The 26,770-nt window shown below is 51.1% G+C and overlaps 7 protein-coding genes across 7 annotated transcripts; 4 read left to right on the top strand and 3 right to left on the bottom strand.

The window, feature by feature from the left end:
- Positions 1 to 73: 73 nt before the first annotated feature.
- On the top strand, positions 74 to 713 carry CkaCkLH20_11526 (uncharacterized protein; the record flags this gene model as incomplete). The annotated part of the gene is made up of 3 exons (XM_038894240.1): positions 74 to 198; positions 254 to 434; positions 492 to 713. 3 exons carry the CDS (start codon positions 74 to 76, stop codon positions 711 to 713), a joined length of 528 nt encoding a protein of 175 aa, XP_038740570.1.
- Positions 714 to 3,014: 2,301 nt separating this feature from the next.
- On the top strand, positions 3,015 to 4,819 carry CkaCkLH20_11525 (zip zinc transporter; the record flags this gene model as incomplete). The annotated part of the gene is made up of 5 exons (XM_038894239.1): positions 3,015 to 3,157; positions 3,210 to 3,308; positions 3,362 to 3,499; positions 3,546 to 4,252; positions 4,299 to 4,819. The coding sequence occupies 5 exons, from the start codon at positions 3,015 to 3,017 to the stop codon at positions 4,817 to 4,819; spliced, it is 1,608 nt and encodes a 535-aa protein (XP_038740569.1).
- An 8,313-nt stretch (positions 4,820 to 13,132) lies between these two features.
- Positions 13,133 to 13,912, bottom strand: CkaCkLH20_11524 (uncharacterized protein; the record flags this gene model as incomplete). The annotated part of the gene is made up of 1 exon (XM_038894238.1): positions 13,133 to 13,912. One exon carries the CDS (start codon positions 13,910 to 13,912, stop codon positions 13,133 to 13,135), a length of 780 nt encoding a protein of 259 aa, XP_038740568.1.
- Positions 13,913 to 14,850: 938 nt separating this feature from the next.
- On the bottom strand, positions 14,851 to 16,848 carry CkaCkLH20_11523 (uncharacterized protein; the record flags this gene model as incomplete). Its single annotated transcript, XM_038894237.1, has 3 exons — positions 14,851 to 15,831; positions 15,883 to 16,364; positions 16,419 to 16,848. 3 exons carry the CDS (start codon positions 16,846 to 16,848, stop codon positions 14,851 to 14,853), a joined length of 1,893 nt encoding a protein of 630 aa, XP_038740567.1.
- Positions 16,849 to 19,325: 2,477 nt separating this feature from the next.
- Positions 19,326 to 20,949, bottom strand: CkaCkLH20_11522 (MFS general substrate transporter; the record flags this gene model as incomplete). The annotated part of the gene is made up of 8 exons (XM_038894236.1): positions 19,326 to 19,449; positions 19,502 to 19,963; positions 20,074 to 20,242; positions 20,295 to 20,314; positions 20,377 to 20,497; positions 20,556 to 20,673; positions 20,726 to 20,854; positions 20,911 to 20,949. 8 exons carry the CDS (start codon positions 20,947 to 20,949, stop codon positions 19,326 to 19,328), a joined length of 1,182 nt encoding a protein of 393 aa, XP_038740566.1.
- A 961-nt stretch (positions 20,950 to 21,910) lies between these two features.
- CkaCkLH20_11521 (hydrolase) lies at positions 21,911 to 23,909 on the top strand (the record flags this gene model as incomplete). The annotated part of the gene is made up of 4 exons (XM_038894235.1): positions 21,911 to 22,324; positions 22,379 to 22,771; positions 22,828 to 23,142; positions 23,193 to 23,909. The coding sequence occupies 4 exons, from the start codon at positions 21,911 to 21,913 to the stop codon at positions 23,907 to 23,909; spliced, it is 1,839 nt and encodes a 612-aa protein (XP_038740565.1).
- Positions 23,910 to 25,103: 1,194 nt separating this feature from the next.
- Positions 25,104 to 26,113, top strand: CkaCkLH20_11520 (glycosyl hydrolase family 11; the record flags this gene model as incomplete). The annotated part of the gene is made up of 4 exons (XM_038894234.1): positions 25,104 to 25,354; positions 25,413 to 25,497; positions 25,551 to 25,934; positions 26,003 to 26,113. 4 exons carry the CDS (start codon positions 25,104 to 25,106, stop codon positions 26,111 to 26,113), a joined length of 831 nt encoding a protein of 276 aa, XP_038740564.1.
- Positions 26,114 to 26,770: the final 657 nt, after the last annotated feature.

The following is a 26,770-nucleotide window of genomic DNA, read 5'->3' as shown; positions in this document are numbered from 1 at the left end:
TCGCATTCATTCGTTGGTTGTTCGACAATCTCACACCTCCGTCGTTACTCTTCAATATCTCAACACCGCAAAAATGAAGGCCTCTCAGATTCTCGCCGTCCTCGGCTTCTCCGCCTTCGTCATGGCGCAGAGCGAGAGCGTCACCTTGGCCCCCTCTCCCACGGCCTCCTACGGCTGCGAAGTTCACGTCGATCACTGGTTCGTTTATTCGACGATTCCAAGCAGCTTGAATTATTCTAACCATCGTGAACAGGCATTGCGAGGGTGCCCGTGCTGCCACCGAGTCCGGAGCCTCCACCCTGAGCACCGCCGTGGCCGCGACCACCTCCGCCGCCGAGGATCACGACCACGATGACCACGACCACTCTGGAACTGCTAGTCTTCCCCCTTCTCCTACCGGACGTACAAACTGCCAGCCTCACGGGGACCACTGGGTTCGTAATTTTGAGACTCTCGTGAGCCTTGGAGTTGATACTGACATCATCAACAAGCACTGCGACAAGGTGACCAGCACTGCCTCCGGAGCCGCCTCCGGAGCCTCCACCAACGCCGCTGCTACGACGACTGCTGCTGCCACTACCACCGCTGCTGCCTCTGGTGCCTCCGGTGCCGACGCCAGCTCGGCTCCCTCCACCACCGCCGTCCCCGCCGGAGCTGCCCGCGCCGGCTTCGGCGCCGCTGCCGTGGCCGCCGCCGCCCTGATGGCCCTCTAAGCCCGCTCAGCTCGAGCTACGATGAAGAAGCGGAACATCTACCTTACGACGGGAAACTCACGCGGATTCGGACTCATGAACATGAACTGGGACGGGACACACATATTTTTGGGGGCATGGCATACCGGGATATGAAAAAATGGGAAGATTCGTCTGATTCTGGTTTCGCCAATGGCGTTTTTTAACTTTCTTCTTTTCGTCTTCGGGATGGAGACGGGTAATTCTTGTAGCATAGATTCAATGAACATTGCATTGTCGACGCTTTCAGTTTCTTGCTGCTGTGATTGTTTTCAGTTTCGATTGTTTCACCAACTCAATGGTGAACATGGCTGTTTGTAAGACTTCAATGTGACACAAGCAACCAAATACTGATGTTTGTTCAACTTGAGTGATGGTCATAGCGGTGCCGCTGTCACTGTCTCATATTCACCTGAGCTCATGTAGCAACCTTGGTCCTCTACGTCATTTGGCTTCAACAGACTCATGAGATGACCCAGCAGCACGGTTAAGGTCATGGCACACGGGAAGTCAAATTGTGACCCTGCGTCAACGTTGGAGATAGCTGAAGACGCACATCACCGGGGAACGCCATCCGGACGGGCGTTGCATGTGTCCCCTGATTTCATGAAGACACCGATATAGGGAGACTATCAAGGTGTCAACACCAAAGTTCAACATCACCAGCCGACAGTTGGCAAACAGCAGGGTCTGACAGGAGCAACCAATATTTCACATGATAGTCATCATCCAGCCGTTTTTGGGCGTATCCTCCGAAGAACTCATGTGGGGGAAGTGTCTCAAGCGTCATAAGCCAACAATCACTCATACGGTTAACATGTCTCAATGCGTCCCGCAAGAATTCTCGCAAGATACGAGCTGAAAAAAGTGCCCGGCGTCGGCCGTGAGGTTGGAAGATGAGCAAGGTGGGTGTACGGCATCAGTCTTGGCAACGATATTGGACGACCAGTGAGCTGAGAATCGCGGAAACCCTCCATCATCCTTCGATATCATCGTGGTGTTGTTGGTCGAGGCCTCTCTATTAGTATTCTTGGCGTGCATGTCGTCGCCACTTTGCTGGCCATCAAGGTTGAGGGGAATTTTCTAGCAATAATTCGGAAGAATTCGAAAGAAAACCGCGCAGGAAAGAGCAAAAAGGTAGAAAGAAGGGAAGGAAGGACGTTGGAGCGGCGGTTGCGGTCAGAAGAGGCCATCAAGGTTCTCTTATTTGACGTGCATGTGGGTCGCCCCGATTGGCTAAAAAGGCATGTGGATCTCCTATTCCCTGTAATGTGGTTCGTCGGTTCGTCATCCCCGCCAATCAAGCAGGTAAGAGCAAGACATCGCGACTGCACCTTCCTTCCACCACCCAAAAACCCCCATGTTGACCATCAAGGTGCTCACCACTTGGCAACGGGTCTTTCAGCCTTGGCGCACTTGGCATCAGCCTTGGCATTGAGACTGCGTCGTCTTATGCTTTTCTTTTGTGTTTCTCCCTAGTGCTGTGTTTCCCGCATTTCCACAAACACCACGACCAAGTCCCACGTTTACCGACATGGATCACCTCCATCCCACGTTCGCGGACTGAAAGACCGACCAATACCCAACACTCACTCTCCCTCGGGTCAGCCGCCGCCGGCCAAGAAGACATGTTTGGAGACTGGTCCCCCGTCCCGTGGCCCTTGCCGCCCCGTGGATACGGCACAATCGAGGCTAGCAAGCATCGCTCGGAGTCGTTACTTTGTTGCGTAAAGTCGTCGTTTGTGCTTCTCGATGGAGTTCGACTGCTTGGCAAAAACAACGAGTGGAAAAATCACTCCAGAGACATCGAAAAAATATGGCATTTCCGGCAGGGGTCTTTCCTCCCCACGACGATGTCTCGCCGCTCCCGTCCATCTTTTCCTTCAACATCTCACCCGTCACCCAATCTCCTCTCCTCCTCTCCCTACGGCCTACCCTCTTGAGAAGTCAATCCCGCCGCTCTGGGAATTCTCATTACCTCTACCCCCATCTCATCCCACTTCGGTCGGGCTCTTCTCTCGGCGCATTCACCATTACGGCCCGTCGCCTCTCAAGGTGCTCATCCTCACTACCTTGCCGGCACCAACCTTACCTCGTCCCGGCCGCCTCTTTCCCGATCTCTTTCCCATAAAGCACCCGGCTGAGAACCGTCCGATAAGCCGCAATCCGAGACCTCTGCAGCAGCTTCCAGCCTCGGAGACCTGAGCAGCCAAGCCGACCCTTCTCAACCATAGACAGGGCTCACCTCGCATCCCGGACGACTATTCGACTCCCTCCGTCATCATGGCAAGGTTCTCTGCCGCCGCCCTTGCGGCTCTTCTCGGCGCCGCTTCCGCCTCCATCGTCGCACGACAGACGGCTGCCACCACCACCACCGACTCGCTTCCGTCGGCCGTCACGGGCTGCGTCTACAATCCCACCGACGTGTACGTTCCCTCTCCGATATAATCACGAGGATCCTCGCTCACACTTCTCCAGCGTCTGCAAGCAAGGCACCACCGACTTTCGCCTCTTGGAAACCCCGTCTGGCGCTCAGCCTAGCTCCTTCACAGGATGCCACAAGCATGCTACCGACACGTAAGCACCCTCGCCGTCGCATTGGCGTTCGCCTCTCTTACTCTTTATGCCAGGTACTGCTTCTACGATGACGGCGAGGTCCAAATCACTGCTTTCAACGCCCCGGCTGTCACTGCCGCTACTACAACCGCTGCTGCCGTCACTGGTGCTCCGACTGCCGTGTCTGACTGCCATCTCCATGGAGTCACTGTGTAAGTATCTCTGCTCGAGTCTCAGCTTCGTCGCTAACATCTCCAGCTTCTGCATGTGGGGTACCTCTGAGTACCAGGTCATGACCACGCCTACCAACACGGCCGCCTCCGCCATCCCTACCGCCTTCACAGACTGCCACGCTCACGGCGCCGACACCTACTGCATCGCGCCCAACGGTGATGACGTCGAGATCGTTGCCGAAGGCGCCGAGTCCTCCGACCACGACCACACCGAAGAGACCCCTCAAGGAGAGAACTGCCACTTCCACGCCGGTGTCGAGCACTGCGTCGGTGCTGGCGAGAGCGAGAGCGGCGGCACGAGGAGCTGCGCGAAGGTCAGCCGCGACTACAACATCCCTCTTCGTATCGGCCTCATCTTCGTAATCCTCGCCACCAGCGCTTTCGGTGTCTACTTCCCCATCGTCATGATCAAGTGGATGCCTACCAAGACGCACACTCTCTTCCTCGTCCTCAAGCAGTTTGGTACAGGTATCATCATCTCCACCGCCTTCGTCCACCTCTACACGCATGCTCAGCTCATGTTCGGCAACGAGTGCCTGGGTGATCTCGGCTTCGAAGGAACGACGTCCGCTATCGTTATGGCCGGTATCTTTCTCTCCTTCCTGGTCGAGTACGTCGGCAAGCGCATTGTCATGGCCAAGATGGCCGCCAACCCGACCACCGTCTCCAGACTCTCTCCCGAGACCGTCACCGTCTTGGTCCTCGAGTGCGGTATCATCTTCCACTCCATCCGTAAGTTTACTCGTTCTCCGCTTCCGACTCCCACTAACATCTCCAGTCATTGGTATCACACTTGTCGTCGCCGGAGACTCCTTCTTCCTAACTCTTTTCGTCGTCATCATCTTCCACCAGATGTTTGAAGGCATCGCCCTCGGAACCCGCATCGCCCAGCTGGGACAGCGCACCCCCGCCGAAATGGCCGAGCGCCCCGTCGAAGTCGAGCAGACCTCCTCCACTCCCGACAGCCTCAACTCCCTCAAGGCACCCTCCTTCTCCCTCGTCAAGAAGCTCCTCCTCGCCACCCCCTTCGCCCTCGTCACCCCCATCGGCATGGCCATCGGCATCGGTGTTCTCTCTCGATTCAACGGCAACGACCGCGATACCATCCTCGCCATCGGGACACTCGATGCTCTGTCCGCCGGCATTCTCATCTGGGTCGGTCTTGTGGAGATGTGGGCCGAGGACTGGATGCACCACGACGCCGAGCTCCTCCGCACCAGCCCCATCGTCACCTTCCTCGCTGGCTTCGGTCTGGTGGCCGGTATGATCATCATGAGCGTGCTCGGCAAATGGGCTTAGGTCCCCAACGAGCGTCATCAATGACTACGATGGTAATGAAATATGACGCCCCGCTCGATACGGGTGGCGGCGCATCTAATGTGGAAAGGGAATGGGAAAAAGTTCGGCATTGGCACGGCATGGCATGGTATGATATGATTCGGGTCGGTCCTTTGTTCTAGATAGATGTTATACCCTACGAGTGTAATGATACTGCGTCCCTCGACTTCGCTTCTAAGCTGTTTTACATAATCACCTTTCGTCACCAATTGTAGTATCCACGCTTCATCCTGCCCAAGCCACCACCCAATAAATGATTACTTCTCGTAGACAACCCCAGCAACAAACCTCGCCTTCTACATTTCGCGTAGACCAACCATCCATCCGTTTCCTCCTTGCGACGTCCTCCAACCCCATCAACTCTGGGAACTCGAACCCTTCGTCATCAAAGTCCTCGAACCCCTCGAACTCAACAACGCCGCACACAACCCGCTCGTATTTGTCCTGTGTGCCGTCAGGCCCCGTCCGACTCCCGAGGAAGCAGATTCTTCCGTCAGTTCGGCTTTTTCGGAAGCAAAGCGGGCAAGTTTGCGCCTCGGGAAATGCGTCGCCACACTCAACGAGCAGGTTGGTAGTTGTGAGGCGACGTGGAGGGAGTACGGCGCTTCGCGGGCCCGGAGGTTTGATGATGCTGATATGCAGACGGCGCGCTGAGATATATTCTTTGTGACATCTGCCCCTCTTTTGACTTTCGATGAAGCGGATTCGTCTGTGAGCTCGGCGTTTTCGGATCCAAAAAGGAGGAATGTTTATGTGGCGTTCCTGATGGCTGGAAGGTGCTTGGCCGGCCTTATGGGGGAGTTTGGTTGTTGTGAGGCGAGGTGGGGGGGATGTATTGGGCCCGGAGCTTCGATGACGCGGATTCGTAGAGAACACGCTCGAATTTGTTATAGGTACCATCCGGTATGCGAGGTAATATGTTGTGTGTTGTATTGTTTGGATTTTTTGGTAGGTAACGGGTCTTGCCTGTGAAGACGTACGTATCACGCGTCTTGCTGCCTGGAAAATGTTTCGCCAGCCTTATGAAACATAGACAGAGCGAGTTGGGCCCGGACATCCGATGACGCGGATTGGCAGAGAATACGCTCAAACATGTCCTACGTGCCATCCGGCATGGGAAGGATGTGTCGCGTCTTCCGTCGTTTGGCTTTTTCGGCAGGTAACGGGTCTTGCCTGTGAAGACGTACATATCAGGAGTCCTGGCTACCAGGGCAAGTGCTTTACCAGCCGAATGACAGATCCAGCGGCGGTAGGAAGACTTGGACGGTGGGAGTATTGGGGTTTTTGACGTCAAGGAAAAGAGATCATCTTCCTGAACGCTAAGTGTCGCAGGACGACTCCAATATCTGGCAACCACCCTTGTGATTCTATCGGAGCGAGATGAGACTGTATAGCGGGCACTGTAGGGCCGAAGTGTGAGAACCTGCTCTCTGTGACGGCACGCTTCGTTCTTGACCCAATGAAGCAGATTCTCGGTTCTCCGATGTTTGGGAAGACACCGCGTTGGGCCCGGGACAAGATACCGATCGGGCGTGCTGCTTCCAGGGAATCGCCTTGACAGGATTGTAAATCGGTTGGCTGGTTGCAGGAAGACATGATGAAGGGATCTTTAGTGTCAAGGCAAAGCCTTACCCTTGAGGATGGTAGTGTGGCTCTGTTCTCTGGTAAGCGCCATTGTGCTTCCAGCCGTGAAGCCATCGCCGCAATGAGGTTGAGCCGCGGACGGGGGGCGAATTGCGATAATTCGCTCTCGATGGCACTTCGTTTCCTCTGCGGTGAAATGAAGCAGACTCTTCATTGTTAGAATTCTTGGGAAGGAGGCCGCGCTGGGCCCGTGGCAATAGACTGATCGGGCGCCCGTCTTGTCGCGGAGGAATGCTCCGAAAGGCTAGTCGAGAGGGTTGCTACTTGAGCAAGATGGATTGCTTGCTGCTTCATGGACCTCTTCGATGCCGCTGTAACAGTCCCGACGAGCGTGAGCCCCTTCAAGGAGGAGCAAAAGGCGTACAGGAGACTTCATGTGTCGTCATCGTCATCCTTGAGATGAATTGTCGCAGAATAGTTGGATTGGGGAGTCGGGGACACCGGTGTGCCTCTCGCGGAGCGCCCTAGCTGTCCATCCGGTTGGACAGTTGGTAGATAGAATATAGTGTCTCCGTGTTGATAGCGTTGCGGAGGAACGTGAGTTCGTTATTGATCGTCTATCCCCTTGACGTATACGCCCTCGTACATCTCCCAGTTGATCTCGTTCTCCTTGAATGTCGAGAGCATTGCTCAGGATTCTTCGTGCTTCTCAGCCCCTGGGATATCGCCGTCTTTCTCGATGAACGGGTGATAGTCTTTGGCGTTGATGACGTACTCGAACTCTGCGGCTTGGTGTGAGATCTTCCGTTCTTCAGTCATAACAGCCGTGGCACTTTTGCTCCTCCGAGACGTCCTTTCTGAAGTACCCGCCCCAATCGACACTCCCACAGCAGCATCGAACGACGAGGTAGGTGAAGAACAGCGCACCGCTCCATGCCTTCCTTCAAGGCTGCCAAATGTGCTTATATCGGGTTCTTGGGAACAGAAGCACGTTGAGCGCGTGAAAAAATATTCTGATCGGACGTCTTGCTGCCAAGAGAAATGCTTCACCAGCCTTGTAGATAGGCTGGCTGGTTGAGTGAAGACATGTCGGGGTTGGCAGTGCTTCGGGGACTTGGTGTCTTCAGATCGCTACTGATTTAGCGGTCCCGACGAGAACGTTGTTTCGTACGGCGCTGTTGAGAAACGGGAAGGAAGACTCCGGTGTCGTGAAGTCCCTCGTCTGAATTCCATACTCTGACGACCCTGACCCCCGAATAGCCATCAATAAATTCGCCTGCTTTGAAGTCTGAATCCAGTAAACAGGTCCATTGAAGCTGTGAAGAAAACGGGTCTTGCACGTCAATGAGGCCGTTCCCATGGTGGTTCTCGAGGCGTTGGAAGAAGTCTTTGGGTTCGCTTTACCAAGGCGGCTCCTGGCATGGATCATCTCGGGGCCATCAATCCCTTCGTCGACAATCACCATCTCGAAGACTACCGCTTCAACTCCGGTTTTGCTGCCGCAGCTTTTCATGAGCTCCAGTCTCGCTGCTTCAAACGACCTCTTCAGGAGAGATGATGTCGCTGAAGTCTTGGGTAACCGACGTGAAGCGGCATCAGGGCCCGGGAAGACGCAGGTCATCAGCTGCTTGCTGCCAGATAAATCCTTCGACAAGATAGTCGCTGGCGGGTTGGGTTGCAGGAAGACATCGAAGACCGGATTCGGCTTTATGGTCTTCGTGTAATGGTGTTTGCAAGTTCTCTGCCGATGTAGCAGTCCCGACGAGAGTGCGTCGCCGCTCTAGAAATGGGATAGAACGCACAAGACGAGAGTGTCTTTGGACTTCAACCTCCCACTACTCATTTCTGGGAATTGTCCTTGTGTAACGAGCGTGAGCACCCATAAAAGCTGCCACGCGTCGAACTCCTGGTATGCGGCGCGAAGTTCGGCGTCCGACATGCGGGCAGAGATGAATTGGGCCGTTTGTGTTGTGACAGTGGCATCGGGCACCCAGGAACTGAAAATTGTGTGTCGCCATTCGCCGGGAGAGAGCTATCTTCTTGCTATCCACGGCTCTTGGCTGGCGTCCTGAGCTGTCTTTGGGGCCCGTGGTGGTTTATTGGTCGAGCGTCTTGCTGCCAGAAAAGTGGCTTCAAAAGGCTACCTAGTAGAGAAGGTTACTAGTTAAAGGAAGATATGAAGCGGTGCTGCGCTTCATGGGCCTCGTCGTTTGATTATGCCGCAGTAGTTGGGATGAGAGTGCGTTGCCACTGTTGAAGAACGGGAAGCAACACGCCGATGTTGCTGGCTTCCTCTCGTCTAGTTGTGCTGCTTCACACAATAATCTCAGGGGAGATGATCTCGGTAAGGTTTTGGGTGATCAGTTTGATATGGCGACACCCCTATGGAAAGCGTCGTCCTTATTCGCGCGAAGTTCACACCCGTGATGCCCAGGAACCGGTGTGTGTGGACACCCCAATGCTCAAGAAACTGGCAAATGTGCGTCGCCATTCGCTGGGAGCGGATGCGTTTGTCTCTGGCGCTTTGGTTTTGCGCGATCCAGAGCATGCAGCTTTTCACCCACGTCAAGGACGCCGGTGGATGTCGGTATACATGCCGCCCAGCACGTATGAGTCCTCCAGTGTGAGGACTACATGGGGGTGAGACTCGTCCTCTGATGGTCGACGTCTCTTGGCCGGTTTCAGAGATGCCTTTGAGGCCCGGGGAGGTTGTATAACGTGTTATAATGGATTGGGATTGAGAACCATTCAGGTCTTGAATCAGCCGTGGTGTCGACGCAAGCATAGTAAGCGCGCAGATGAATTTGCAAGGCGCTGGGTCTTGCGGTATCCGGTCTTGGTTATGTATACTTGAAGTTGTGCCTCTCTTGTCAAAGACGTCTCTTGGTCTCCCTCTGTGCTTTGAGCCCGTCGTTAGGAGTCGTGGTTGTTTCTGCCTCGTGTTGCAATGGATGGGGATAGAGTACCATGTATGCTTCATCGGATTCATTCTCCATGAACTTGACAAACTCCTTGGTTCCCGTAAAGCTGTGCGTGACACGATGTGAGGGAGCCGCTGATGGCGTCTGGTAGAACACGTGGATGTCGAGTCTGTCGCTGTACATCCTGGAAATCTCCTTGAAGGTCTGATCCAGGGTTGATGCAGGATACGAGTACACACACGGCCAGTACTGGGCCTCATGTCTCGGATCGTCGGCGTGGAGTTCATATGTTTTTGCGAGTGATGATCTCGCACATTGCGTACAGCATTGTGTGTGTTTTGCCGATTCCGCATTCGTTTGCGAAGATACCGCCATAGGTTGGATGATTCAAAGAACGATCAACGATCCAATTCATGTCGTGCAGACCGAAGACTGTGACGTCGGCATTTTGGTCCCGGGCCCGAGTTATACTTCATCCAACGCGACGTGTTCCTGGCCACCACTTTCTTGTCAACGACGTCTCTTGGTTTCCTTGTGTTTTCTGAGCCACAGTTGGAGGCCATGGTGGTGTGTGCCTCGGAATCGAGGACCGTTGACTGGTGATCTCATTCATGAGTTCAACGCGAACCCTGAGGACACTCATGTTACCACTCTGGTCTCGGGCCCGAGTTGTGCTTTACCCAGTACGACGTGTCCTTGAGGCAGCGATGTTCCTGTTGACAAGGGCATCTCTTGGCTTCGGCGCTGGTCATGCGGGCCAAGTAGGGAGGCGTTCCTCAGAGCGGCCCGGTTGATCTTTGGCTTATTCTGCCGCTCTACGTCCTCAGAGCTTCCCTCATGTGCCTTAACGCCAGACATAGTCGATCTAGTGGTCCCCGGCAAGGAGGTTGGCGAAGGCCATCCACGCATCTTGTCGAAGCTTCTCCGGGGTTACCAGGACGACGGATGGGAGCGGCAACAAGGTAATGAACTGGTACTGGTCCCACGTAGTAACTGAGAGACTTGCCCTGCTCATCGATATGACCCTTGATCGCCGCAACACGTGCTGGGTCAAGCACCACCTCCACTGTCCGGTTCTCGATGGGTGGCATGTCCTTTCTAGGATTAGTTGTCTTGCCATTGGGCAGATTCAGAAGCGTGACAATGCCTCTTTTGATCTGACGCTCCGATAAAACGACCTTCAGCACAGTGGAAGTAAAGTTGACAGACCAATAAGACGTCACGCCGAGTTCGCGAAAGTGCTTCGGGTGCAAGAGGTACATGGGTTTTCTAGCCTCTATAACGTCGACACACTCCATCTGGCGGCAAAAAGACTCGGGAGAAGGACCGTTTGTCTCATGCAACGTGTCGCATTGGATTGGTATTGACAACCACTGTCTGATGGCCTCAGTCATGGGCTCAACGCGAACCCAAAGGAAACTTATGTTGGCAGTTATCTCTCGGGCCCGGGTGGAAATTCATCATGCCGAGGTGCTCCTGATGTTCGTGAATCGGTTGTGGACAAAAAAGGATCTCCGGAACGTTGACTCTCGCATCCGCAATGCGTGTAGATAAGCGGGGGCATGTGTATAGCGGCATGTGTCCAGGAACTGGCAGATAGGAGTTATCGTGCGCCCGAAGGACGTGGCGTCTTCCTCATCAAAGAAGTTCTCCGTCTCCGGTCCGCATCGTTCCTGACTGGAGGCAGTCACTGGATTGCGAGCAGTTGATGTGTGCTGGAATAGAGTGTCAATTGTCGTTCGGCTTAGTTGTGAATTCCAGACAAAACCCGAAGACACTTGGGAACCAGATCATGCATCTTGTCCTGGGCCCGAGCTGCATTTCGGTAATTGTAAGGTGTGTCCTTCGGTCCTGACGCGCTTGTTATTGAGGATGTCGCGGCTTCCCGGAATGTTTCAACTGCCAACTGAGTCGGGCTCTGCATTGGCGCTGAGTGTCATTGATCAGTCGCCTCGTCTATTTCTTCGTCCTCAAACCCGAAGAGGATCATGTCGGTGATCCGCAGTCATGGGCCCAAGATGTTCACGCTGACGGGCGTAGTGTTTTTGGTCGAGACGACGATGGCGTTTCTTCGTGTCTCGGTGTCATTCGAGCCGCCATGGGTCGTACTGAGGGATATAGTCATGCGTCCTTGATCGGTGGCCTCATTTACTAGTTGGCATCCAGCTCGTAGGCTTGCACCCAGTGGTGCTCGCAGTGCTTCGACCCAAACCCCGAAGACAATCAGATCTGCCACATTGGGGCTTGGGCCCGAGCCGTCCATGTCAACGGGTTTCACATCCTGGAATCCGTGTCGCTGAAGATGATGTCTCTCGGCTTCTCAGTGTGCTTTAAGTTGTCGTGGGTCGTACGTACTCAACGCGGGGGCCTTTGGCGGCGGGTCGAGCACCGAGGAGGGGCAAGTGCGAGGTCGCACAATGTGGTCATCGTACTGTTCAGAACATTGGAGGCAGCATCTCTTCTCGCTATTGCGAATCGTAGTCAGGAGTGAGATTGAGTGCGAGGGATGGGTGGCCTCATTCGTGACCTCGACCCGAACCACCGGCGGTGGTAGTGTTCCGGGTCACTCTGTATGGTTTGGAAGTACTCCAGGGGCCGTCCAATCGGTAAGAGACGCCTATTTCGAGTCTCTGCATTTGCGGAATGAGGCCTGCTACGTGTGCCGCAGTGCGCTTGGTGGCGGGAGGATCATTCTGGAACGTCGTCATGTCAAATACGCCGGGGTGTCCGACAGGGAGGCTCGGATTGAACGGGTAGGTCCGGTTCTTGAAGTTCGAGATTGCAAGCCTGCAGGCTTTCTTCCTCAGCTTGTTGCCATCGCTGAGTAGGTAATCTCGGGCGGTGTTCAGCTGGACTATCGACAGAAATGCCTCTGCGGGGTCGGCGGCCCGAGTTGACGTTTTAATCAGGGTGACGGTGTTTTGAAGCTATCCTGAAAGCTTTCTGGCTATCTCTTCCGGTGTTCTCGTCCGCCTTTTCTGGGACTGTCACCCCAAGGGCGGCGCGTGCTGGTGATATTCAGAGGTCATGATGATGTTTAGGGCCCAGGCTATCCGTGTTGAGAGATGTAGTGTTTTAATACAGGCAGAGTGTTTTTGATGATGTCTCTTGGCTTTTCAGTGTGCTGCAAGTCGCGATGAGTGTCCAGAGGTGAGGTCTTTGTGCTCGTCACCCACCCGCGAGGGTATGCGCATCGGTGGTGTCGTCCCGGGCCCGGGCTGTCCATGAAGGAGGTTGAGATATTCCTCCAAATAGTTCTTCTTCGGGTCAGGTGGGTATGTAGATGTCGTCCAGCCTACGCGCTGGGGACATCGCCATCCTGTAGTGTGGCGGTGATAGTGCTCGAGGCAGCTCTCCATCAGGATGTGTACTCATTGGGTATGGTGAGATGATATCAATGACCATATCATAAGGGTGGCTGCATTGCATTGCGCGGCATATTGCATTTACATTTGTAGCTCGCCATCGGCTGATATTGCTAGTCTCCTGCAACGATTATTCACAGCTCCTTATGGTTGTTCTCGATTCCAGCGTTGAGGTCTTAGCAACCTGGAGCGGTTTCCGCCTTTTTGACCATTGTAACAAACCAAATGCTGTCATCTGGCAAGAGACTTTCGCTCTCGGACGCTGTGACACCACTCCTCGAGAGTCTTGATGGTACAGGAAGCTTCGTCAAAGTTAGCAACTGTCCGAGATGGGATGTGATGTCTGCGAGGATTGTGGATGATGTGTGCGTACCTATTGGCCGAAGCCCTGGTATTTTACGTCTTCAGCCCATGTGCTCGGGCGACGTCTCATCGAACCCGAACTCAATCAACAGGTCCATCAAGTCCTGCCTCTGATGCGTCACCTTGGCCATGTGCCACGCACATGGGTAGTACCCGCTAGGATCCCAGGTAAAGGGACTCGCGCCGTGCTCGAGTAGCAACCTGATGGCCTCGACATTCGGGACGGGCAGGTTGAGATGGTGGAGCAATGGAAACGACCTCCGTCGCGTCCGGCCAATGCGCCACTGCATGGCGCGGGTGTTCACCAGCTCCTCGAACCCGCCTTCGAGGAGAAGCCGCATGATGTCGGGGCGCTGCGCGTAGAAAAGTATGTTGTCGTTATTGAGGAGAAACTCTTCCCGCGAGGCGTCGCAGACCTGGAGGAGGTAGGATACCACGGTAGCATGGCCGTTCTGCGTGGCGATCTGCAGCGGCGTCCTGAAGTCTGGTATGCCGTAATTGGCCCACAACATGGGCTCGTTCGGATCCGCCCCGTGAGCCACGGATTTCTTCACCGTCTCGAGGACCCCTTGGATGGCGCCCCAGAAGAGGGCTTGGGCGCCTTTATCGTGGCGCATGTGCGGGCCTTTGAGAACGTCGCGGCGATAGAGGGCCCAACCGACGGCGATGGAGAATTTCCGGGAGCAGAGACAGAGTTGGCGGGCGTGGTAGGATGGGAGGATGAGGCCGATTTCCGTAAGAAGCTCGGGTGCGAGGTCGTTGATTGACGTGGTTTTCTTGCTGGGGAGGAGCCCGGAAGTTGGTGAGTTGGGTATATTCATTTTGAAAAGGTTTGCCCGCGGATGATTGACTGGTACTAGGTTTGGTTTTGAAAGCTTGGCCGGTGATGATCGTTGAAGACTCGAACGAAAGAGCGTCGCTCCTCTTGTTAATGGTGATTCTAGAAGTCTGGTGGTGAACGAAAGGGCCCGGCTTAATTCGACTATATTGTTCTGGTGACTGTAGTTTTGACGGCCGTGTCCAACATCAGACGACGAAGATGGTGATTTGGCAAAGATAAGAGAACGATCTGAGGTCCAATGGAGAAAGGGAATAAACCCTCTGGTTTGATAAGCCTCCAGGCACCCGTGGCAGCTGATCGCCTCAGTCTCTCAAGGTCGAGACCTTGATGAGGCTGGTGTGTCAGACCAAAACAGCATGTTGGCGTGTGGGGTGCCCTGTCATCTTAAGTCCCCATGAAGAATAACAGGCGAGAAAAATTGAAAGGCAACGAGAATAGTAATAGTGATAACAACGGCAAAGATCAAAGCGACGGCGACGACTCGTGAATGAGCCAGCTCTCCACCTTCAATATTGTATGCTGAGAATCGGGTACATCCTCTAGAGACGGAGGACTTCCGGGTGCATGTATCAAAGTTAGATGACTGAACGGAGATACGGCGTAGAATGTCTGCGGCATCTTGGAGAGCAGATGGGGCCATCGCCCGTCTTCCCCAGATGTCCCCCCCATTGAATGCACGATGATTGAGTAGGAGTGAGGGAAAAGGACGGCAAAGCACTCAACTAATATAGATCCAGACATGTGGTGGGGCTACACGCCGTTGTCCTTGTCTTTGTGGTAAGGACAGTAGATTTGTGTACATATCCAGGAGCTGCTGGTTCAAACGATGCTGGCATGCTCCCAGCATCAAGCATTCGGATTTCCCACAGACAGCCACCGCATGGCGAAATAACATGGAAAAGCAGGCAACCGATGCGCTTACACGACAGCATCAAACGGCAGGTAATCAACCGGGCAAATAGTCCCCTCCTCAGGCAACTCCCCAAAAACCAAATACTGTCGCACATGAGAGACGGTGCATCGGCTAGGCGCGTTGGTGGAACAATGCCCGACGGAATCCTGCTGCAGCAATCTCGCCCCCTCAAACAACGGCACATTCATCTTTGTGCCCTCCAGCGGCGCCACGGGATCCAGCGTGTTTCCGATGAAGAGCATCGGCACCTTCGTTTTCCCTCCAAACGGCCCGGCAAAGCGCCATTTCGGCCGCACGGGATATCCGACGCAGGGAAGCTTTGATGTCGTCGCAAACATGCTGCCGAATAGCGGGCTTTGTTCCTGCAAGCTCTGGACCCAGGGGATTATCTGTGCTTTGGTGAGGTTGCGGAAGTCGAGGCCGTCGGGGCAGTACACGCCGAAGTTGATCTCGCTCCAGAAGCCCTCATGAATACCTTCGCCGACGCAGTCAGGTGTCTCGCAGTCGCTTGTCGAGGTATGGATCTTGCGAGAAGGAAGCATGTCGACGGCGGCGGGTGTGACGGTCCCGTTGAGCAAAGCTGAAATTGTTTCTGCTAGTTTGACCCAGCTTCTGTCGCGGTAGGGCCGGTATAACGTGCCGAAGATGCCCTCAATGAGCGTGTCTTTGGTGAACAGCTCGGGAAATGGCATTCCATCCTCCATGACGGAAATCGGATCGTGCTCGAGAGATTCCAATAGGTCGTGAACAGACTTCTGCATGGATTCTGCGCCTTCTGAGCTATACAGCGCGCATCGTTCAGCTCCAGCTGCGTGGCAGAGGTTGAAGAACTCGCGCCACTCTGTTTCCGTGTCAATGAGGAAGCTTTTGAACTCGCCAGAGGCGCTGTCAACCCAGTCGCCGCATCCGTCTACAACCATCCGTCCTACCCTGTCGGGATACAAGCTCGCGAAGGTGCCGCCCAGAAACGCGCCGTAACTGAAGCCCTGTGATTTCGTAAGTCATTGATCGGATTTTCGGGGCCGAATACTACTTACCCAGTATTGCAATAGCTCCTTGCCTGGTCGATATTGTAACGAGTCCGGCAATTCGGATCGTGCAGCTCCATTCAAGGCTTCTCGTACCCTTCGCTCTCTTGCTTCCCCAGCTTTCTCAACCATCGCAAGCATATCGCGTGCCACAAAAGGAGTGGTAACCGTGCTCAGTGCCAAAGACCTCTCGGAATCAGGACTGCCTGTGTCGCACAGCTTCTCGAGAGACTTTGCGCGGGCCCAGAGAAGGTCGAATGTTGGGCCAGACACATCGATATTGCCGTACGCGCTGCCCAGCTGATGCCAAAGTTGCCGATTAACCAAATCATCGAAGCAAGATATCCTCGGCGTCGAGAACCCCACTCCACGCGGATCAAATGACACCAGATCGAACACCTTGCCCTCGGGATCGTCGCCATTGATGGTTGTGACAAGATGGTCGTTTGATCTGCCAGACAAGAAAGTCACCCCCTGTGCTCCGGGGCCACCTTGTCGCGTGTGAGATCTCTAACAGTGCGGCTTTGGTGGTCGGAGGAACTTACCTGGGTTGAGATAGACTTCGCCGCCGTAGCGAGGGTCTAGGATAGAGACATTAGCGGGCTGCTTGACCATCGCGATGGCGAATTCGTGGTCTCGTTGGGTTTCTTCCGGAGCGGTCCAGTCCATGGGGAGGAGAAGTCTGGCGCATTGGAACTTCTTGTAGCAGGGCACGTAGTCGAGGTCTCTTGATGGTGCTAGTGATTCCCAGTCGAAGTAGTTGTCGTCGTTTTGTTGAAACGATGACGCAGATCCCGCGTTGCTCAAGCGGTTGAGAGGCGACGATTTCCATGCGGAGATCTTGCGCCCAGTCACGAAGAGAATGGCTGCGACACCAAGGAGAGCAACGAATCTAGCCCGCCGGAGGCCATTCGTTTGGCGATAACTCTCGGGCAATTCAATCAGCAGCTCCTTCATGACTCTGAAACCGCACATGTATGCTGGTGGGATTGTTGGATAGCCGAAGTCGTGACAGGGTCGAACACCGTCATGTTTATGAAGTCGTCAGCAAATGAACAAATGCAATACGCCGCGCAATACAATATAGCTACCCTTATAATCTAGCTATTAATATTATCTCGCTATACCTAATGAGTATATATTTAATATTTAATATTCTAAAAGAATAAAACTCTATCCTAATAAGCTTCCTAGCGTACTTAGTAGCATATAAATAGCCTCACTAAATGCAATACGCCGCGCAATATAATATAGCTACCCTTATAATCTAGCTATTAATATTATCTCACTATACCTAATAAGTATATATTTAATATTTAATATTCTAAAAGAATAAAACTCTATCCTAATAAGCTTTTTAGTATACTTAGTAGTATATAAATAGCCTTACTCTTAAGGTTAGAGGGGGTAAGACCTTAATAAGGGATATTAGTCTATAAGAGACTATCCCTTCTACTAAGACTATACTATAACCCTTATCCTTCTATCCCCTATTCTATCCTCTTAAAATATTATTCTATATCCCTAGCTTTATAATAGCCTTTATTAATATTCTCTTTAGAGTAATTACTACCTCTAACCCTCTTTAGTCCCTTAATATTATTAAGAATAATATCCCCTTTTATTTAGACTATATTGATAAGACTCTATTTATATATTATATTAATAAAAATAGTATAATAAATACTATTTTTTTAAAGAAATAGATAATTTAGTAATAATATATAAGTTATATAATATTATAATAGTATTTAAACTTACTTATAGCTTAAATAGTAGTTAGAATAAAGAATAAGCTATTATTAATTCTTAATATATTATAATATAGTAAGCTATATAATAATATAGGGATTAGCCTACTTAATATCTTAATAATAATAGGATAATATATAGAGGTACTAATTAGAATCTAAATATATTAAATATAAAGTTAGTAGTTTTAAATATACTAAGTATAATTTATTATAGCTAGCTAACTAACAGTGGGTTTATATTAGCAGTAAGTTAGGGATTAAGAACTATAAATAGTAATCAGTCGTTTTATAGGTCTAGTTGAGTAATTATAGGTCTTTAAAGGTCTTAGTAATTAGTTAAGGCCTTAATAAGATTTATAGAGTAATTATTACTTAGGTATAGCTAAAAGTATTATAAGTAATAATTATAAGTTAATTACTAAAGAGCTATAGAAGTTTGTCCTTGAGCTAAGCTTAAGTCCATCCTATATATAAGTCCTTTTCCTAATATATGCTCTTTATACCTTAGGTTGAGCTGGATCATTCTGATTGAGAATGATCGTTTAGCCCCTAAGTCTATCTGGATCATTTTGATCCCAAATGATCCTTATCTTATCGTTACGTGACTTACACCATAGTTCTTCCCTTCTGAGGATCCCTGACCGTCCTTGTGTCACTGGGTTACATATATCCACGTTAGCCGCCGAGAGCCTGGCGGGGTTGTGTTGGTAGCTAAGCCCAACGGGTCGTAACAAACTCTTAACCCTCTTTAATCCCTTAATATTATTAAAAATAATATCCCCTTTTATTTAAACTATATTAATAAGACTTTATTTATATATTATATTAATAAGAATATTATAATAAATACTATCTTTTTAAAGAAATAAATAATTTAGTAATAATATATAGATTATATAATGCTATAATAATATCTAAACTTATTTATAACTTAAATAGTAATTAAAATAGAGAATAATCTACTATTAATTCTTAATATATTATAATATAATAAGCTATATAATAATATAGGGATTAGCCTACTTAATATCTTAGTAATAGTGGGATAGCGTATAGAGGTACTAGTTAGGATCTAGACGTATTAGATATAAGGTTAGTAGTTTTAGATATATTAGGTATAATTAGGCTTAAATTAATCCTTATTATTAAATAATAGCGCTAATATAGGAAAGGTAACACATAATGAAGTCGTTAGATTTGAAGTGACGTTTATAACTGAGGAACTTTTGGTAGGATTGAAGCAGCCAATTGAAGACGCGTCGGACATTCGTCAAGCCGTGACGTGAGCACAACGTGGATGACAGGGACTTCTTTCCTGATCGGGCAAGATGACCTAACACGTCTTGAAACTGGTAGTCTTTTGAAGATTTCTAATTTTCGTTTGCGAGTTTTTTGAATTAATATTCGCGGCTGCCGCGCGCGCTCCTCTGCGTTGCCGTCTCTCCCCTTTTTAAATAAATGGTACTATCACCTTCTAAATATCCATCTTTGTAGTCACGCCTTCACGTCTATTACTGCCATCGTCAATTCTGTCCCCGCTGCTATTGGTGTCTTCATGACTCTTGGTATCACTTTTGCTGTCGTTTCCGTAGCTGCCCGTGGCCGTCAATTTTCGTTTATTCGCAGCCAAACACCGAATGTGTTCTCCCTTAAAATATTTATAGATTTCGATACATGTATCTACCATGAATCTCACATCTAAAGGGTGTATCGGAAGGCAGCTAGCTTCTCAATTACATACAAGCCCTTCTCGGCCTGAGCGTTGCGTACCCAAAAGTATGCTGTCAGTATCGCCGTGGTTCCAATTATGACACCATTTGCACTGTAATCCGTCAGTCTCCTCATGTTCAATCCGGCAGGCGACTCAAACTCACGTCAGGCAGGCATATATCCCAGCCAAATACTTCGGTGCATCCTGAGCCCTGAAGACGAGCGACCCAGCCACGCCTCCAGTGCCACCAAAGCTGATCATACTTGCGCTACAGAATGCCCTCTTCCAAGGTCCTCTGATGTTGTTTGCCTGGTATACCATCACGGCTGGTAAGTTGGCACTACTCCCTGCTGTGACGAGAATGGCCCCAAGATACTGGACGCCAGGAATTATTGACCAGCACATGAGACTGATACCCGTGGTGGCAATGAGGGCATTGAAGACCAAAAACGGGGCTCGGAGTCGGACGCGATCAGACAGAAGTCCTTCGAAGAACATCAATATCATTGCCGCGACGTAAGGTGGCGTGCTCAAGGCCTGGGCGACTGGGACTGAGAAGCCAATTTCTTTCTCAAGGATTATGGGCAGGTAGAACCCGACCGAGTAGGCTTGTATTGTGGAACAACTAGTGCAAGTTAGAAGATCCGCTTGTAATACGAAGACAATGGCGGGATTTCTGACAAGAATAACAGTGCAAACAACCAGACTTTGAAGTCGAGCGCAGGTCGTAGGAACCTCCTTAGCACGAATTTCTCTGGCTCGCCATCCTGTCTGTCTCGATTGATTCTCCTCACCACAAACTGGCATTCCTTTTCAGTGAGGAATTTGAACGATTTGTAGGCGGTTTCGGGGAAGTCGACCATGAAGATGAAACCTAAGAGGCCGATGAGGCAGGTGATGATGCCTGGAGTGCGTGGCGTTAGCTCATATCTGTAAGGACTTGTGCCATGACTGACCTTCCATGATGAAAATCCACCTGTTGTTTGGGTGAAAAGGTCAATTACTTTCTAGGGTTACGCGGGATCAGATGAATCCTACCTCCATCCCTTGTAGTTGGCTAATCCGCTCATCTGAGAAAATAGTAGACCTAGCACGCCTCCAAGGGCCGATCCGACTACACCTATGAGGTAGAATACGGACGTTCTCTTGTGAAGGTCGACTGGGATGAATTAAGCACCGAGATAAGTCAAAGGAATCTGTAATTTATTGCAACTTACATCGAGAATACCACGAGGATATCAGATAATACTGAGACGGGAAGCACCCAGCCTCCAGAGCCCCAAGGATCATGCGCAGGCCAATCAAGGTCTTCCAGTCTCGAGCGAATCCAAAACACTAATCCAAGTAAGCAGCACTCCGCGGAATTATAGAAGTGGAGTTGCGGTACAATCATGACGATGCCCCATGCGAAAACGATGGACGATAGAAACACGCGAGGTCCCAACTTGCGCACGACCATTGCCGCCGGGAACTGGAAGAGTACATATGGACCGAAGAAAACGAGAAGTGTGATGGACTACATAGTTTAGCGGTCAGTTGACGTGTCTGAGAAACAGACAATCCAGAGCTTACGTAGCGGCTGCCTTTCCCTAGCTGCAACTCGTTTGTCATTCTTCTCATGGATCAGCTCTCATACTATACAATATCAGGGTAGGTGACGAAAACTACCCAGCAATCGCGGCGTTGGACATATTTGCTCGATCTAGGAATGAAACGGCTTGCATCAGACCTAGCACAGTGAGAAGTCTCCTGTCAATTTTGTGGATTATTTTCCGCTGTTGTGGAAGCGTATATGCTTCGTCGTCGTTGACGTCTGGCTGGGCCAATCCCGGTTTGTCGACATCTTCATACAGATCGGCTTCGCCAGCTGGACCATTCCGCTTCCTAGTAACTTCGAGGGCGTGTTCCGGCATGTTGCGTATTGCTTTTGGTCATGTAAAAGAACTTCTCGGAGAAGATGCGTTGCAAGCGGGACTAAGAACAAAACGGAGTCAAAGATGAGACAAGAGTAGTATTTCTCGAGATATTCATGCCAGCCGGGCCGAACGTTGGACTAAAGCTTTCTTCGATGTCTCCTATCGGCTGTTGTCATCTTCCCCGCAGTCGTTTCCCCATGGGGTTAATAGGACCTTGATATTTGTTGCATTGACGTCTTGATAGCCATGCATGTTAATGGAGGAAATCGGCAAAGCCAGGATGGATGTGTTAATGTACCGTAGTCTCCAATCAACCTTCATTCTCGCAGCAGGACCGGCAATCACAGTTGCGGCAAAGATCGTCTGTTCCACAAAGCTGCATATGCCATAGAAATTACTGTTTTGCTGTTCCAGGGGAGCAGATGACATGGGGGAGTTGGGCGGTTGTCATGTGCGGATGTCGCCGGATCTCGGTTATCCCACTTAGGTCTGCCGAACGGCCGTATCGAGGCTCCATACCGGAAGATGGGGTCTCAAAAGACCGGCGCGACAGCCGACTCCGGAACACGAAACTCAAAAACTTCCCGACTCATGAAAATATCCTTCCAAAACTTAGCACAGCTAAGTTCCGGTTGGTAAGACGTATTCTTTTCAACATGGCGGAACCATCTTTCGACGACGACGACGATTTCCAGGATGCCGATAGAGGGTTCATTGCTGCTCTTGAACCAGGTGTAATCAGGAAGACGAACGGAGATGTCGTGTGGAACATTGACGAGTTCAACTTCCTTCGGGAAGACTGCCCGGAGACGGCCCATCCGTACCTTTGGCGGCAAGGTTTGCTCAATTCTAAGCAGGGACTCTATGAAATTGTGCCTAGCATTTACCAGATCAGAGCCTTTGACTTGTCGAACATGACGATTGTCGAAGGTGACAAAGGGATTATCATCATCGATCCTTTGATCTCTTGCGAGTGTGCAGCAGCCGGGCTGGCCATATATCAGAACCATCGTGGCTCCTCCCGTCCCATCACTGCTATGCTGTACAGTCATTCTCACGGCGACCACTACGTATGTGTCAAAAGCACTTCAGAATGAATGGATCATTACTGACGTGAATACAAGATGGGCGCCGCAGGGGTACTCCCCAACAACCCAGACCCCACGATCCCTATCATCGCTCCTGATGGCTTCATGGAGGCAGTCCTGAGCGAAAGCATGATTGCGGGCCCTGCTATGCGTCAACGTGGTGCGTACATGTACGGCCGTGGGCTCGAGCGAGGGCCAAAAGGCCATATTGGGACCGGACTGGGAATGGCCTCCAGCACGGGAACCACCTCGCTGATACCGCCAAATCTGCTTATCAAGGAGACCGGCGAGGAGCATGTTATCGACGGCGTGCGAATGGTATTCCAAATGGTACCAGGAACTGAAGCTCCGGCCGAAATCAACTTCTTCTTCCCAGACTTCAAGGCTCTATGCATCCCGGAAACAGCAACTAACTGCATGCATAACATCGTGAGTAACCGTAACCCCTAGGCTCGTGTATTGAAAAAATGCTTAATCTTGTCTAGGTGACCCTCAGAGGCGCGCAAGTTCGCGATGCAAAGGCTTGGTCTCGATATCTAGACGAGGCAATTGTCATGTTCGGATACGGCTCCGACGTCGTATTTGGCAGTCATAACTGGCCAACCTTTGGACAGAAGGAACTCATCGTCCGTCTTTCTCAGCAAAGGGATATGTACGGGTACTTACATGACCAAACGGTGCGGCTGATGAACACCGGCCTAACCGGCATCGAGATCGCCGAGAAGCTTGTCCTTCCTCCCAACATATCCAAGGCATGGCATTGCCGGGGCTTCTACGGATCTCTGTCCCACAACGTAAAGGTGTGCCTGGTTCTCCCATCAGAGATTGACATCGTCTAATGGCACGGCAGGGTATTTATCAGAGGTACATGACCTGGTTTGACGGCGATCCATCTCACCTGTGGCAATACCCACCAAAAGAAGAGGGTGCGCGGTACATCGACTGCCTCGGTGGCCTGGATGCACTCTGCGACAAAGCGGAAGGATATATCAAAGCCGGAGACTCTCGTTTCGCAGCGACCCTTCTCGGCCACGCGAAGGCGGCACACCCATCGTATGAAAGATCGAGATTGTTGCTCGCCACAGCCTACGAGAACCTCGGGTACGGCTCTGAGAATGCGACTTGGAGAAACTTCTACCTCGTTGCGGCAAAGGAACTCCGAACCGGAAAGGGACCTGGCTTGCTAGGTGGCGGGCGTACGCCGTTGGGGGCGAGTCTGACGGTCGAACAGTGGTTCGACATCCTCTCAGTACAGATTGACGGAGAAAAGGCGGCAGCACAGGATCTCGAATTCACGATTGACTTCGACATTGTGGATATTGAAGAGAAGTGGAGGTTGATAGTCAGCAACGGGGTTCTAGTGTATCGCGATGTGAACAAGCACTCCAACAACTCGCGGGAGGAGGCAGATCTGGTGATAGGCCTCAAGAAGATTGAACTTCTGGATGTCTTAAGAGGGAATGATGTTCAGTTTGTGGTAGTTGAGGGAAACGTCGAAGCGCTGCGACTGCTTGTCAGTCTGATTATCGTAGCTGAAGGTGATAAGCGGGGCCCAAGTCAAATCTAAGAGTTGTTTTGAATCAGGTTCAATGTGTAGCCTCCTAACGTGCCTGTCTTTTTTGATGCATATCCACTGACATAGGATTTATATGGCTAGGCTGACCCATTACAGTCTTTAAATCCTGTTATGGTCTATCGCCTCCAGCCGTCATAATTATTTCGAATAGTGTCTTCAATCTGGGAATTGGTTCATTCCACTCCTTTGGTTCGGAATGGAGTTTGCCTTGATTACCTGTTCATCAAAAGCTCGCAGGATGTTGCAGGTATTGCGGCTTCCTATGTTTGCATAGGACCCGAAAGCACGTGGAAATAGCGAGGAGGCGAGAGCTGAACCAGTCGGGCTGCAGGGTCATGTATGGAACCGGTTATTTGTAACTGCGAAGGGTTCTCTTGAGGCGGTCCGGCAAATGTCAGAAATGGCACTTACCCCGTATTCTACCGCCGGCTAAATCGCCCGATCCAGGTCCTCGGGGCGCATTTGTGGCACGGGGCGTGGAGAAACCGGTAGTTTCATGCGGGTTGGAAGCTCCGAACTTCTATTCAGGGTCAATATGCGCCACCGGGAGTCGAGGTTGCTCTCAGCTGACTGCCAGCACTGGATGTCGGCCTAACTCGCGAAGCTTCACGCTCACGAGCATAGGTAACTGAAGATCTTGTTTGACTAGGTCCCAATGCACTGATTAAGCGTCCCAAAAGTTCTTTGTGGCAGTGTAACCAATATAATTACAGACCAAGGGAGAAAGTTTCCATTTCATCTGATGATTGTATGGTACGTGGCTGTATCTAATCGACTGTAGTACATGATGATTAAACTCATGTGCCATCCCGAGAAAGGTGCCAAGATCCAGGTTACGGCTGAAAGGAAACGAGAATAAAGAGTTACATTGCGTTTCTAGGTGCAACCCAACCAGAAACCTCATTGGAAACAAGCAACCAACAGATGCTCGCCGTTAAATGAAAGAAGAGCGCCCAGAAAATGGTTGCAATCTGATTGGACGTACCAAACTTGAATATGACATCCGTTACTTCAACTAACTGCCTGGCGGACAACGTCTAGAGCCCGCGGTACACCATTCAAGTCTAGTGATGAGTGATGTGTAAGTTCATCGGGTGACAAACAATATAAGTTGGTCTGTTTTCCCCGCTCTGAGACCCAAAAACAACAACTTTTGGAACCGGCATTGGTGTTTCATTTGGCACGATGGTTGCTTTCTCTTCTCTCTTTGTGGTTCTCGCAGCCGCTGTTGGGGCCTTTGCCCTTCCCGGCGAGTTGATCAAGCGCCAGTCAACTCCAAGTTCTACTGGTACTCACAACGGGTACTACTATTCTTGGTGGACCGATGGCGGCTCTCCAGTCACTTACACGAACCTCGAAGGAGGGAAGTACAGCGTGGTCTGGCAGAGTGGCGGCAACTTCGTGGGTGGAAAGGGATGGAACCCAGGTGGTCCCAGGTATGTTCACCTAGCTTGGAATACACAGCCACTATCATGTGCTAACACTTCTCAAAAGAACCATCACGTACTCAGGTACCTACAGTCCCAATGGTAACAGCTACCTTGCCGTGTACGGCTGGACCAGAAACCCCCTCATCGAGGTAGAGTTATCTGTAGAGAAACGGACCGCAACAATAACTGATAAGAATCACAGTACTATGTCGTTGAGAACTTCGGCACCTACAATCCGAGCTCTGGTGCAACGAGAAAGGGATCCGTGACGAGCGACGGCGGGACCTACGACATTTATGTCAGTACCCGAACTAATGCCCCGTCCATTGAGGGCACCAGAACGTTCCAGCAGTACTGGAGTGTCAGACAAAGCAAGCGTACCGGCGGAACTGTCACCACTGGCAACCACTTCAATGCCTGGGCTTCGGTTGGATTGAACCTCGGATCTCACGACTACATGATTGTTGCTACGGAGGGATACTTCAGCAGCGGCTCTGCTACCATCACCGTCGGCGGCTCTGACGGTGGCGGCGGTACCAGTCCACCCCCAACCGGCAACCCTCCTCCCAGCAGCGGAGGCGGAAGCGTAAGATACGCCCCATCATTCCTTAACATAAGTATCCATCACTGACTCTTGTCTCCCTCGAATTTCAGTGCGCTGCCAAGTACGGCCAGTGTGGTGGCTCTGGATGGAGCGGATCTACCTGCTGCGCGTCTGGTTCTACTTGCCAGGCAGCGAACCAGTGGTACTCGCAGTGTCTCTAAGCAGATACCTGCGAAGGGCACATTCTTTTACTGTGGATCTTCACGGAAGTCTATTTGGAGTGACTTCAGGTATTATTCTGAGCACTGTCATTGTCAAATAGGCTTCCTCTAGTGGTTTCTTTGGAAGTAACATTCTTTGTAAATAGTTTGAACAATTGCGCACGAGTACATATGGCAAACCAAAATGTCCTATATTCGATGAATATTCTGTGATTTCCGGGTTGAGATGGCAGCTTTCGGAGTAGGGGCCTGCGACGCCCGAACCTGGTCCCATCCAAGTGCATTTGTTAGCTCTGGTATACCTGATCTCCCGAGTCTCTCTGGTTTCCACGTTGTTGTCGCGGTCCTTATTGTCGTTATACTTCTTTTCGCTATTGTCCCTGTTCTCCCCCATCTTCCCTCGTTTATTATATCACTTGAGATACTTTGTAACTATTCCGGGCATGGACCCACTATACCGGGGCCTAGGATCGGAACCGGCCCCGCACCTCCTGATATATGGGGCCGGTCTCGGCCCGCGAATCTTAGGGGGGCATGTTTCTTTTGGTGCGGTATTCCTCGGGGTGAGCTTCACCCGAAAAGCGTAAGATTCTAAATAAGTTTGCACTAGAATGAGCAACTTCAATACCCTTTTTGAAAGACAGTCTTTCCAGCCTA

The sequence above is a fragment of the Colletotrichum karsti genome (assembly GCF_011947395.1).
Source record: "Colletotrichum karsti strain CkLH20 chromosome Unknown Scaffold48, whole genome shotgun sequence".
Classification (NCBI taxonomy): domain Eukaryota; kingdom Fungi; phylum Ascomycota; class Sordariomycetes; order Glomerellales; family Glomerellaceae; genus Colletotrichum; species Colletotrichum karsti.
This window is presented reverse-complemented; position numbering and strand designations above follow the sequence as displayed.